This window comes from Astyanax mexicanus, chromosome 1, assembly GCF_023375975.1.
Source record: "Astyanax mexicanus isolate ESR-SI-001 chromosome 1, AstMex3_surface, whole genome shotgun sequence".
Classification (NCBI taxonomy): Eukaryota; Metazoa; Chordata; class Actinopteri; order Characiformes; family Acestrorhamphidae; genus Astyanax; species Astyanax mexicanus.
In genome coordinates, this window is record NC_064408.1 from 129,890,297 (window position 1) to 129,904,891 (window position 14,595).

A 14,595-nucleotide genomic window follows, 5' to 3' on the forward strand; every position below is an offset into this window, starting at 1 on the left:
AGTATTTCCCCATGCCCTTAACTGAAAGAGAAGGAAAAGAGAGAGGGGGGGAGCGAACTCAGAGTATTTGGGGTGGAGTTCGGGGCAACTTTGCCGGGAAAGCGTGAAGCTGAACCCCCCTCCCACGCAAAGAGGAACTGGAAGAGAAAGTTAGAAAATAAAAGAAGGAGGAAGATAGGGAAGAGGGGGGTGCGAGGTTGTTCGACTCAGGTAGAGAAGAAGTGATGGTTATAAAGGTTGGACAGTGGGAGGAGTAAGGGCGTGGATCACACTCCCAAAATTATGTTAATAACTCCAATTAGTTAATGTTTCAGTCACTTGTAAAGCAACATTTGTTTATCCCAAAGGAGGAAGTCTCCAAGAACATAGACCAGTTCAGGATTATTTCCTTGCTGAGTGTCGAAGGGAAGATTTTCTTCAGCATACTAGCAAGGCGGCTGACCGACTTTCTCTCTAGCAACCACTACATTGACACTTCAGTGCAGAAGGGGGGCATATCTGGAGTACCGGGGTGCCTGGAGCATACAGGAGTGGTGACCCAGCTCATTAGAGAAGCCAGGGAGAACAAGGGAGACCTGGCAGTGCTTTGGCTAGACTTGGCTAATGCCTACGGCTCCATCCCACACAAGCTGGTCCAAACAACCCTGGAGAGGCACCATGTGCCGGGCCAAGTGGCTGAACTCATCATGGACTACTATGACCAGTTCAGCATGAGAGTATCAACAGGGTCCATAACATCAGAGTGGCACAGAGTGGAGGTTGGGATCATCACAGGCTGCACCATCTCCGTGATTCTTTTTGCATTGGCAATGAATATGCTTGTGAAGTCTGCCGAAACTCAATGTCGGGGCCCAAAGACCATGACAGGAGTGCGTCAACCACCAGTCAGGGCATTCATGGACGACCTGACTATTACCACTGAATCAGTACCCGGCAGTAGGTGGATCCTTCAAGGGCTGGAGGAGCTATGTGGGTGGGCTAGGATGAGATTTAAGCCCGAAAAATCAAGGTCGCTGGTTTTGAAGCGGGGCAAAGTTGTGGATAAGTTCCGCTTCAGTATTGGAGGGGCATCAATCCCAACTGTCTCAGAGAAACCAGTGAAGAGCCTGGGCAAGGAGTTTAACAGCAGCCTGAAGGATTCAGTATCCGTTCAGGGAACCTGTCAGGAGCTGGAAAGCTGGTTGAGAGCGGTGGACCGGTCTGGGCTTCCTGGTAAGTTTAAGGCTTGGATCTACCAGCATGGCATCCTGCCAAGGGTACTGTGGCCTCTGCTCGTTTACGAGGTGCCAATCTCAATCGTGGAGGGCTTAGAGAGGAAAGTCAGCAGCTTCCTCAGGAGGTGGCTGGGTCTGCCTAGGAGCCTTAGCAGCATTGCTCTCTACGGACGCAACACCAAGCTCCAATTGCCCCTGAGATCACTGGAAGAGGAGTTTAAGGTGACAAGGGCCAGAGAAGTAATGATGTACAGGGACTCCAGCGACCCTAAGGTGGCCCAGGCAGGGGTCAGAGTGAAAACCGGGAGGAAATGGGTAGCCGATGAAGCCGTATTACAGGCAGAGTCGCGGATACGGCACAGAGCTTTGGTTGGAGCTGTAACCCGCGGTAGAGCTGGCCTGGGGACCTTTCCAACACCTCAGTATGAGAAAGTCAAGGGGAAGGAGAGATGCAGACTGGTGCAGGAGGAAGTGAGGGCAGAGGTGGAGGAGAGGAGGATTAGCAGAGCTGTCGGTTTGAGGCAGCAGGGTGCCTGGACAAGGTGGGAGCAGGCCATGGACAGGAAAGTCACATGGTCTGAGCTGTGGCGGGCAGAGCCGCAGCGCATAAAGTTCCTTGTCCAGGCAGTGTACGACATCCTGCCCAGCCCATCAAACCTCTCCATCTGGGGCAAGACGGAGTCTCCCAACTGTCCGCAGTGCCCAGGCAGAGGAACATTGGAGCACATCCTGAGCTGCTGCCCAGTAGCTCTTGGGCAGGGGCGATACACCTGGCGCCACAACCAAGTCCTGAGACCCATTGCGGAAGCCATCAGCATGGGAATCAGCAGTAGCAAACGGTCCCACTCCACCACCCAGATGATCGCCTTTGTGAAGGCTGGCGAGCGCCTGGGGAAAACCACCGGAGCCAGAAACCCAGCAGGACTGCTGGCGACGGCGAAAGACTGGCAGCTGTCGGTTGACCTGGAGAAACAACTGAAGTTTCCCCAGCACATAGTCGCCACCACCCTGAGGCCAGACATCCTCCTGGTCTCAGAGGAGACAAAGAACATCCTCCTGATTGAGCTAACAGTTCCATGGGAGGACCGATTGGATGAGGCCCACGAGAGGAAAAGGACCAAGTACGAGGAGCTGGTTATAGACTGCCGCAAGCAGGGCTGGAAGGCAAAGTGCATGCCCATCGAGGTAGGCTGTAGGGGGTTTGCAGGCCAATCACTCTACAAGACCCTGAGCGCTCTGGGCATAACTGGGATGGAGAGAAGAAGGGCCATCAAGAAAATCATGGAGGAAGCAGAGAAAGCCTCCAGATGGCTCTGGATCAGGAGAAGTGACCCATGGAGTAGTAGCAAATGCCACCTGAACACAAGCCGGGTCTGATCAACCTAGGCTGGGTCGCCAAGGAGAGGGTGTCTGATGTTGAAAGACCCGAAACACCCGAGGACCCTTGGTTACATCACTGACGATGTGTTCAGGAGCATCCTAGAGATGTATTTCATCAAGTGGAGCATCCTAGAGATGTATTTCATCAAGCACTCTACTGGCGAAACCAGTGGCGACCAGGAACAGGCTGGTTGACAACCAGGAATAGATTGGTGACGACTGGAGAGACAGTGGACAGCACGGAGAGACGGCAAACAGGGCGGGAAGGGTTGGCAGCCCGAACCGCAGCTTCTGAGAGGAGGAAACCCACAACAAGCTACAGAGCGGATCATGGAGAAATACCCCCAGGGATGCCCGAGAGGGGGGGAGGATGAGCATCCCAACCGGACGGACCTGAGGATAACGAACACTGGCAATGAACAAAGGTTTACGAGCATTGGCAAAGGACAATTAACGACGAGCAAGTGCAGATGCGGAAAGGTCTGCAAGAACAGCCGAGGTCTTAAGATTCACCAGACCCGGATGAGATGTTTGGAGGAAGAGCAAGCGCCACAACGCACAGGTACTCAACCTGATGAGACGCAGGAGGAGCCAGGCCCGGAGATACCCCACAGAGCCAGGAACCTCCAAGTGCCGCAACCAATTCCTCGAAACAGACTTCCGGAGACCGGAGAACAGACTTCTGGAGACCTTCCGGAGAGGATTCAAATCAAATGGCCACAGGCCTGCAAGACAGCAGTCTGGCAGCAGTTTGATGAGGATGCCAACTCTGTCTTAGATGCAACAGCAAAGGGTGATGCGGACCGAAGGCTGCAAACGATGACGACAATCATCGTCAGGCTAGCTGTGGAAAGGTTCGGAGTAGTGGAGAAGAGGATAGGAGGAGCACCCTTCACCATGAACCAGAGAGCAGCAAAAATCCACCGGATCCGGCAGGAGCTCAAGTCTCTCAAACTGCAGTTCAAGGAGGCAAGTGAGGAGCAACGCCCTCCCTTGGTAGAGCTGCGAACCATTCTGAGAAAGAAGCTGCTGACCCTCCGCAGAGCTGAATGGCACAGACGGAGGCGGAAAGAAAGGACCAGGAAGCGAGCATCCTTTATAGCCAACCCCTTCGGCTTCACTAAGCAACTCTTGGGACAGAGGCGTGGTGGGAGATTGGCCTGCTCCAAGGAAGAGATCGATCGGCACATCCAGACCACCTACAGCGACCCTGCCAGGCAGCAGGACTTAGGCCAGTGCAACACCCTGATATAACCACCTCCGCCCACCAAGGAGTTTGATGGCAGGGAACCACTCCTGAAAGAGGTGCAGGATGTTGTGAAGAAGGCACGATCTAGTTCAGCTCCCGGTCCAAGTGGAGTGCCCTACAAGGTCTACAAAAACTGTCCCCTGTTACTGAAAAGGTTGTGGAAGATCTTGAAAGTCATCTGGAGAAGAGGGAAAGTGGCGCGGCAGTGGCGATTTGCTGAAGGAGTCTGGATCCCAAAGGAGGAAGTCTCCAAGAACATAGACCAGTTCAGGATTATTTCCTTGCTGAGTGTCGAAGGGAAGATTTTCTTCAGCATACTAGCAAGGCGGCTGACCGACTTTCTCTCTAGCAACCACTACATTGACACTTCAGTGCAGAAGGGGGGCATATCTGGAGTACCGGGGTGCCTGGAGCATACAGGAGTGGTGACCCAGCTCATTAGAGAAGCCAGGGAGAACAAGGGAGACCTGGCAGTGCTTTGGCTAGACTTGGCTAATGCCTACGGCTCCATCCCACACAAGCTGGTCCAAACAACCCTGGAGAGGCACCATGTGCCGGGCCAAGTGGCTGAACTCATCATGGACTACTATGACCAGTTCAGCATGAGAGTATCAACAGGGTCCATAACATCAGAGTGGCACAGAGTGGAGGTTGGGATCATCACAGGCTGCACCATCTCCGTGATTCTTTTTGCATTGGCAATGAATATGCTTGTGAAGTCTGCCGAAACTCAATGTCGGGGCCCAAAGACCATGACAGGAGTGCGTCAACCACCAGTCAGGGCATTCATGGACGACCTGACTATTACCACCGAATCAGTACCCGGCAGTAGGTGGATCCTTCAAGGGCTGGAGGAGCTATGTGGGTGGGCTAGGATGAGATTTAAGCCCGAAAAATCAAGGTCGCTGGTTTTGAAGCGGGGCAAAGTTGTGGATAAGTTCCGCTTCAGTATTGGAAGGGCATCAATCCCAACTGTCTCAGAGAAACCAGTGAAGAGCCTGGGCAAGGAGTTTAACAGCAGCCTGAAGGATTCAGTATCCGTTCAGGGAACCTGTCAGGAGCTGGAAAGCTGGTTGAGAGCGGTGGACCGGTCTGGGCTTCCTGGTAAGTTTAAGGCTTGGATCTACCAGCATGGCATCCTGCCAAGGGTACTGTGGCCTCTGCTCGTTTACGAGGTGCCAATCTCAATCGTGGAGGGCTTAGAGAGGAAAGTCAGCAGCTTCCTCAGGAGGTGGCTGGGTCTGCCTAGGAGCCTTAGCAGCATTGCTCTCTACGGACGCAACACCAAGCTCCAATTGCCCCTGAGATCACTGGAAGAGGAGTTTAAGGTGACAAGGGCCAGAGAAGTAATGATGTACAGGGACTCCAGCGACCCTAAGGTGGCCCAGGCAGGGGTCAGAGTGAAAACCGGGAGGAAATGGGTAGCCGATGAAGCCGTATTACAGGCAGAGTCGCGGATACGGCACAGAGCTTTGGTTGGAGCTGTAACCCGCGGTAGAGCTGGCCTGGGGACCTTTCCAACACCTCAGTATGAGAAAGTCAAGGGGAAGGAGAGATGCAGACTGGTGCAGGAGGAAGTGAGGGCAGAGGTGGAGGAGAGGAGGATTAGCAGAGCTGTCGGTTTGAGGCAGCAGGGTGCCTGGACAAGGTGGGAGCAGGCCATGGACAGGAAAGTCACATGGTCTGAGCTGTGGCGGGCAGAGCCGCAGCGCATAAAGTTCCTTGTCCAGGCAGTGTACGACATCCTGCCCAGCCCATCAAACCTCTCCATCTGGGGCAAGACGGAGTCTCCCAACTGTCCGCAGTGCCCAGGCAGAGGAACATTGGAGCACATCCTGAGCTGCTGCCCAGTAGCTCTTGGGCAGGGGCGATACACCTGGCGCCACAACCAAGTCCTGAGACCCATTGCGGAAGCCATCAGCATGGGAATCAGCAGTAGCAAACGGTCCCACTCCACCACCCAGATGATCGCCTTTGTGAAGGCTGGCGAGCGCCTGGGGAAAACCACCGGAGCCAGAAACCCAGCAGGACTGCTGGCGACGGCGAAAGACTGGCAGCTGTCGGTTGACCTGGAGAAACAACTGAAGTTTCCCCAGCACATAGTCGCCACCACCCTGAGGCCAGACATCCTCCTGGTCTCAGAGGAGACAAAGAACATCCTCCTGATTGAGCTAACAGTTCCATGGGAGGACCGATTGGATGAGGCCCACGAGAGGAAAAGGACCAAGTACGAGGAGCTGGTTATAGACTGCCGCAAGCAGGGCTGGAAGGCAAAGTGCATGCCCATCGAGGTAGGCTGTAGGGGGTTTGCAGGCCAATCACTCTACAAGACCCTGAGCGCTCTGGGCATAACTGGGATGGAGAGAAGAAGGGCCATCAAGAAAATCATGGAGGAAGCAGAGAAAGCCTCCAGATGGCTCTGGATCAGGAGAAGTGACCCATGGAGTAGTAGCAAATGCCACCTGAACACAAGCCGGGTCTGATCAACCTAGGCTGGGTCGCCAAGGAGAGGGTGTCTGATGTTGAAAGACCCGAAACACCCGAGGACCCTTGGTTACATCACTGACGATGTGTTCAGGAGCATCCTAGAGATGTATTTCATCAAGTGGAGCATCCTAGAGATGTATTTCATCAAGTCAAGTTAAATGCATGTGTTGTGTGTTGTGTGAAACCCAAAAATCAGTGTCTCTCAGAAAATTAGAATATTATATAAGACCAATTGTTTTTTTTTGGCAGTGCGGGCAGTGTGCCAAGTCCTGCTGGAAAATGAAATCCACATCTCCATAAAAGTTGTCTGCAGAGGGAAGCATGAAGTGCTGTAAGATTTTGTTGGAAAACACTGCAATGACTTTGGACTTGATATTAAAACACAGTGGATCTGTAATGGGATGGAGTGCTACTGATAGGCAGCCCTCCAGCCCAGAGAGTTGTTAAACCCAGTTGTAGAACAGTAGATCTCAAAGAAGGTAAACCCAAGAAAAAGGGAAATAATAATAATAATGATAATAGTAATTATTATTATTATAACAATGAAAAATAAATATATAATAATTATTATTATTAATATATGTAGTGTTATAATACTAATTAATAGTAATAGTAATGGACGGGGGGCAAACCGTGAGAAAGAGAGGGGCAGGAGAGCTGAGATGGGGAGGAAACTCGAGAGGGAGGAAAACATAATACAAGTTTTTGACAAGGATTAACATTATGGGAGAGAAAAAAGTGAGTAAAAAACACCCTAAATATGTTACAAATGAACTCTAACAAATAAACAACGTCTGTTGCTTTTTAATAGGCAGTCACTTCTCAAAATAATTTCATTTTTACGTAAATTTCATGAATCAGTTTTTGCTGTGTTGTCATGTGTTATTATAAGAGCAGCATTTTTTTTTTTTTTTTTAAGTTTTCTTTATTTCAAACCTATTAAAGAGTAAGTTGAGTGAATGGGTAAGACTGTGTGAGTTAAATTCAGTGATTTTTTTTCTTTTTTTGTCACACTGAAGACATTTATATTTACATCCTGCTCTCTAAATACAGAGCAGGGTCAGTCAGCGGCGGCTTTGGGTAAGCGCAGTTCATTTACAGTGTGTTCGTGGAGCGGTGAGGTTCTGCTATGAGTGTGAGACTGCACTGTTAGGGTTGTGGGCGGGGCTCACAGCAGCACCGGCTGCTCGCTGATGTCAGTAACTGAAGAGCATGTGAAGAGATGCCAAACGTCTCCAATAACACCACAAAAACTCGCTAGATTGGTCGCTAGTCACCAGCTATGCTGTCCAGAACTCATTCCAAAGCGCAAGCAGGAAAACGGCACTTGCCGTGGAAAGAGCAGAATGGAAAATAATGAGCCGAAGCTCTGAGGAGCGTCAAAGATCCAGTGCCGAGTGGCTCGTTAACGTTGCTCCGATGCACCGGCCCTTACAGGATCAACACCAGCCTGTCATGACATGTCTCTATAAACCATCACTGATCATCAGTAAATTTGATATTTCATTTGTAAATCAAGGAAGCAGCATCTGGAGGAAGAGTGGAGAGATTCAAGATTCATGATTCAAAGATTCTATTGTCATTGTGCACAGTAAGAAACAAGTTGCCTCGTACAATGAAATTATTTCTTTGCTCCTTGCCAAGTATGCCGCATAAACATAAAAGTAGAAAATATACAATAAAGAAAGAAATAAACTAACTAAATATAAATATTAAATTGGTGTTAAATTTACATCCAGGATGGAAATATATATGAAAACAGTAACAGTCGAAGCTGCTTGAGGTCTAGTGTGAAGTTTCCACAGTCATGGTCTGCTGGTGTTGATCCACTGTGTTTTATTATCAAGTATAAAGTCAGTGCAGTTTTGTTTTCCCACAAAATCTTACAGCACTTCATGCTTCCCTCTGCTACTGACAACTTTTATGGAGATGCTGATTTCATTTTCCAGCAGGACTTAGCAAACTGCCCACACTGCAAAAAGTATCAATTGGTCTTATATAATATTCTAATTTTCTGAGACACTGATTTTTGGGTTTTTATTGGCTGTAAGCCAAAATCATCAACAATAAAATCAATAAATGCTTAAAATAGATCACTCTGTGTTTAATACATCTATGTAATATATGAGTTTCACATTTTGAACTGAATTACTGAAATAATGTAACGTTTCAAAGATATTCTAATTTTTTGAGATGTCTCAAATCTGATATATATTTTCTTCCTCTGTTATCAGAATTGGCCCCAGCATGTCAACAAAAGCTCAAATCCAAACTGAGGGAAAAATATCAGAAAATTAATGAAGGAATCTCAGGTCAGGTAACGTCAGCACTTCTGAATGAGATCTACACAGAGCTCTACATCACAGAGGGAGGGAGTGGAGAAATCAATCAGGAACATGAGGTGAAACAGATTGAAGCTGCATCCAGGAGAAGGGCAACACAGGAAAGACCAATCAAATGCAATGACATCTTTAAACCCTTACCAGAACAGAACCGGCCCATCAGAACTGTGCTGACTAAAGGAGTTGCTGGAATTGGAAAAACAGTCTCTGTGCAGAAGTTCATTCTGGACTGGACTGTAGGAGAAGTTAATCAGGATGTTCTCTTCATATTTCCACTTCCTTTTAGAGAGCTGAATCTGATGAAGGATAAGAAGCTCAGTCTGGTGAATCTTCTTCAGAGATTCTTCCCAGAAACACAAGATTTAAAACCAAGACATTATAAGAGCTACAAGATCATGTTCATCTTTGATGGTCTGGATGAGTGTCGACTGCCTCTGGATTTCCAGAACAATGAGAACTTGGTAAATATAGAAGAACAAACCTCAGTGGATGTTCTGCTGACGAACCTCATCAAGAAGAACCTGCTTCCCTCTGCTCTCCTCTGGATCACCTCTCGACCAGCAGCGGCCAATCAGATCCCTCCTGAGTGTTTTGATCAGGTAACAGAAGTGCGGGGTTTCAGTGACCCTCAGAAAGAGGAGTACTTCAGGAAGAGGATCAGGAATCAGGACCTGGCCAATAAAGTCTTCACACACATCAGGTCTTTAAGAAGCCTCTACATCATGTGCCACATACCGGTCTTCTGCTGGATTACAGCCACTGTTCTAGAGAGAATGCTGAGTGAACCTGAGAGTGGAGAAATCCCCAAAACCCTGACGCAGATGTTCACACGCTTCCTGATCTTTCAGATCAAACACAAGAGCCAGAAGTACAGTGGGAAAAGTGACCCCGATCCTCAGCAGACTAGAACAAGTATTCTGGCTCTGGGGAAACTGGCGTTCCAGCAGCTGGAGAAAGGAAACCTGATCTTCTATGAGGAAGATCTAAGAGAGAGTGGCATCGATATTAAAGAAGTGTCTGTGTACTCAGGAGTGTGTACCCAGATCTTCAGACAGGAACATGAACTGCTGGACCTGGGGAAGGTCTTCAGCTTTGTACATCTGAGCATTCAGGAGTTCCTCGCTGCTTTATATGCGTTTCTCTATTTCAACACAAAGGATCGGAATATGCAAACCCCCGAACAGCAAACCACTGAACTATCTGAGATTTTCAGCAGGACATCGATGAATGACTTCCTCAGCAGTGCCGTGGATAAAGCCTTACAGAGTGAGAGTGGACATCTGGACCTGTTCCTTCGCTTCCTTCTGGGTCTCTCACTGGAGTCTAATCAGACTCTGTTACGATTCATACTGACACAGAAAGAGAAGAACTCTCACAGCAATGAGGAAACAGTCAAATACATCAAGAAGAAGATTGAGGAGAACTCATCTCCAGAGAAATCCATCAATCTGTTCCACTGTCTGAATGAACTGGATGATCATTCTCTAGTGCAGGAAGTGCAGAAATACCTGAGTGGAGGTGATCATCTTCAACAGGCCACGCTCTCTCCTGCTCAGTGGTCAGCTCTGGCGTTTGTGTTGGTGAATTCAGAAGAAGAGCTGGATGAGTTTAACCTCAGTAAATATCACACTTCAGAGGAGTGTCTTCTGAGGCTGCTGCCAGTAGTTAAAATATCCAGAAGAGCTGTGTGAGTATTTTCTTTCAGCATTTTTTATTGAATCACTGGTAGACTCACATTATTCACATTGTTACACAATACTATAAATTATTCTGTGTATATGTAGTACACATACATTTAGTTAAAATCAATGCACATCCTCTACAGATTCACTGTAAAGTAGCACTGGGTGATATTTTTTATTCATATCTCAGTATGTTCAAGGGAAATGGTGATAAACAATACAATGTGGTAACATATTTTTATATAGATCATATGGTTTAAGTATTAGTGTTTGTAACACCAAAACATTATACTACATATTTGAATACTATTTTAATATCTAACTGCACATCCTAGTATAGTACACACTATTGCTGTTCCTGTGAGGCATAAGTTCATCAGCTTTCCTGTTTTACCTGGAATAATCATTTATCTCTAGATGTTGATGAAGCTGAACATGGAGGCATGGTTTGAGCTGTGCAACACTAGCATTCCTTTCCTTAATTCAGTGTCCAAGCTTCCTCATATATAAAAATCTATGTTAAACTCATACACTAAGCATTTTAATTAAAAAAGCTTCAAAACTACCTTGAGAAATTATAATCAAATAACCCCTTAAAATGCCTTGTCCCGTATTTGGGCTAAAGGTGTAGGTGATACAAAACTCCTTTTTTTCTGCTGTAAAATAAGTTATTTAAATTCTGAAATTTGAGGGTTTGAAATCTCCTACAGGACACTTGGAGAAGCTGCATGTTTTCTCTTTACTCCACTTAAATATTCCAGCTCATTAACAGGAATCAACCCAAATTCTGCAGGTTTGAGACTAGACAAACATAACGAAACCAAAGTTTTGGAGGACATGAACTGTTTGATTTGAATTCAGGAAAATATTCATTCAAAAAGTTCATCAAAGAGCAAATTTTATGATTTTATTCATAATATATTGACATTAGCAGATTTACTTAAATATTTTTTTTATATTTTCTATTACAATTACAATTATGATTTTCAGTAATGTTTCTTGTCAAACATGAAAGCTTTTTTGTAATGCTTGAATAGAAATCCTCAAGATTTAATGGTGTAATGTCAGGCAGAAAATTGAAAAATACCGGAATGTACCTCATACGTTTTTGATGGTCTTTGTGACTGCGCTTGAGGATACTTTCAAGTTTGTTGAAACTTTTCTGACTGACAGTCCCATTTTTTTTACTTAGTTGAGTAGTTCTTGCCATAATATAGATTAGAACATAGCTTAAATAGGGCTATTCACTGTATACAAACTTTACCTCTTCACAACTTTACATCTGATGCTCCTAAACACATTAAAAGGGCAAGAAAATCAAGTAATTAACTCTTGACGAGGCACAGCTGCAAAAGACCACAAGGACAAACAAAAGTATAAAATTAACAATTCAGTACAAAAAGGAGACAATGCAGCAGATAAAGATAAAAAGCATCTCAGTCACACCAAATAAGGAGAGAGAGAAAAAAAGGATGTACAAGGTGAGTGTCTAATATTGGCTAATTAGATAAAAGCAAGTCCTTAAGGATTGATCTAATGGTGTCCCACTCCATAAGTGTAGCTGCTTTAGCTTTATTTGTCATTGCAGTCGTCTGTTCAAGAGAGACAATGTCATGATAGAATAACAGCCATTGTTTTGAGAGTCTTGTTTTGGGATTAAACCAATTAAATATTATAGTCTTCTTAGCTGCCGTTAAGCCAGCAAAGATTAGTCTCTTTTGTACTAGTGTAAATGTAAAAGAACCGTCATCACTTAATAAACAAAGACATGAATTTTTGTCAATATGAATTTCAAGCATATCAGACATTGTAAGTAGAATGTAGTCCCAGAATTGAGAAATCACACTGCACTCCCAAAACATGTGTAAGAATGTACCAACAGAATCGGTGTTACAGACAGGACAGTAAGGCGTGGGGACCTTGCCCATTTTGTATCTTAAGTATGGAGTGGAATAAGCCCTGTGTATACATTTATAGTTAATTAACTGATGAGCTAGATTCTTCGAGGTAATTGTCAGATTAGGCCATATCTCATCCCACATAGGCTGGAATGCAAGATGTTCTAGTTCCCTTTCCCACTTAAAGGTTATGTCTAAGGGGGAGTATGATCTATCTAATATAGTATTGTAAAGTCTTGTTACTAGCCCTTGTTTAGAAGTCTGACAACTAAACCATCTAGACATTGGATGCAAGGAGATTGGACATTCCCAGGGAACTCCATATGCCCTCATGGCAGATCTGAGTCTGAGATACAGAAAGTAAGATGTGTCGGGAATAGAGAATTTTTCTTTTATTTGAAAGGACTTTGCTGAAAGGACAAAAAGTAAAATTTTAGATTGGGTAAGGAAAGTCCGCCTGCTTCTTTCCGTCGCTGCAGAGTAGCCTGTTGGATTCTAGCACGCTTTCCATCCCAGATGAATTTTGTAATTAGAGAGTTAAGTTCGTCTATAAATTTAGGTGGGGGAGTAAGAGGAAGCATGAAAAAAAAAGAAAATTAATTCTGGGAAGAATATTCATCTTTACAACTGAAATTCTACCTGCGAGTGAGGCCTTTAAAGAACTCCAGTGATCTAGATTGACACAAAACGTTTGCATTAAGGTATCAACATTTTCTTTTGTTATCTTTGATAAGGAGGGAGAAATTTTAATCCCCAAGTAAGTAAATGAGGTACTAATGGGGATTAGTGGGGGCAACTGTATTGACCTTGCCCCATTATTTAGTGGCATGAGAGCTGATTTGGACCAATTAATTCCATATCCTGAGAATGACCAAAATAAGTCGAACAGCTGAAGGAGATGATTAGAGGAAGAATCTATATTAGACAGAAAAAGCATTATGTCATCGGCGTATAAAGAGATGTGATGTACGGTATCATATATTGTAATTGGTTCAATAAGAGTGCTTTGTCTGATTGCCTGTGCAAGTGGCTCTAAACTAATGCAGAAAAGGGCAGGAGAAAGGGGGCACCCTTGTCTTGTGCCACTTCCTAAAGGAAGTGGTGTAGATTTTTGATTACTTGTAAGCACTGAAGCCATCGGAGAACTATACAAAACTTTAATCATCGAAATAAATGTAGAGCCAAAACCAAACCTATCCAGAACTAACCATAAGTATTCCCATTCAACTCTGTCAAAGGCTTGACGAGCATCTAAAGAAAAAGCTGCACAAGAATGTGGAACTGAGTCTGCTGCTTCTATAATATGCAGTAGTCTTCGTATATTATCGGCAGCGGATCGCCCCCTAATAAATCCAGTCTGATCATGATGAATTATTTTATTTATTACAGATTCCAAACGTAAAGCTAAAACTTTTCCATATAATTTTACATCACTGCAAATCAGGGAAATAGGCCTATAACTACTGCAGTCAAGCGGATCTTTGCCTTTCTTTAGGAGCAAAGAAATCAACGATATGCTTTGATCTCGATGGAAGAATTTGTTTTCAATTGCGTAATTATAAGAATTTAGCAGCAGAGGTCGGACTTCATCCCATAAAGCTATATATATTTCAGGGGGAATTCCATCCATTCCAGGAGCTTTACCTCTTTGAAGGGACTGAAGTGCGTTTTTAAGCTCTTCCAAACTAAAGGGTTGATCTAGCAAATCTCTTTCTTGTTGAGAGAGTACAGGTAAGTCTAACGAGTACAAAAAAGAAGAGCACCTCTCCTGATCCAAGCATACATCAGATTTGTATAGTTCTTCAAAGAAATCTTTGAAAGTTTGATTAATAAAATCTGGATTAGTTGTTATGATGCCCTCTTTAGTTTTTATTGCATTAATTGTTGCTTTAGATTCATTGTCTTTTAATTTTAATGCTAATAGTTTACTTATTCTTTCACCATGATAATAATATTTTTGTCTAGTACGATGAATAGCAAATGCCGCTTTAGCCATTGAAATAGAATTAAATTCTCCTCTTAGTGCAGTGAGTTTGTTTAAATTATCTTCAGATGGATTACATAGCTGTTCTGCTTCTGTTGCTTGAATAGTATTTTCCAATTCAGTGAAACGTTGGTTCCTCGCTGAATTTACCATAGATGTAAAGGCAATACAGTTGCCCCTTATAAAACATTTAGTAGCCTCCCATAATATTTGTGGATTTTCGGACGATTCTTCATTAAAATCATTAAATCTCCATCTAGTGCAGCGCGGCCTCCCCAAAGGGAAAGTATATTTACAGCAGAGGGGGGAATGGTCTGAAATAAGGATAGGAAGCATGTCAACATCTGACAGATCACTCT

At 45.0% G+C, this 14,595-nt stretch overlaps 1 protein-coding gene across 1 annotated transcript in view; it reads left to right on the forward strand.

The window, feature by feature from the left end:
- LOC125802163 (NLR family CARD domain-containing protein 3-like) overlaps positions 1 to 14,595 on the forward strand; it is a 36,623-nt gene that overhangs the window by 15,810 nt on the left and 6,218 nt on the right. The window contains exon 3 of the mRNA XM_049479200.1: positions 8,565 to 10,359. Coding sequence (XP_049335157.1) covers positions 8,565 to 10,359 — 1,795 coding nt within the window. The remainder of the gene's footprint in view (positions 1 to 8,564; positions 10,360 to 14,595) is intronic.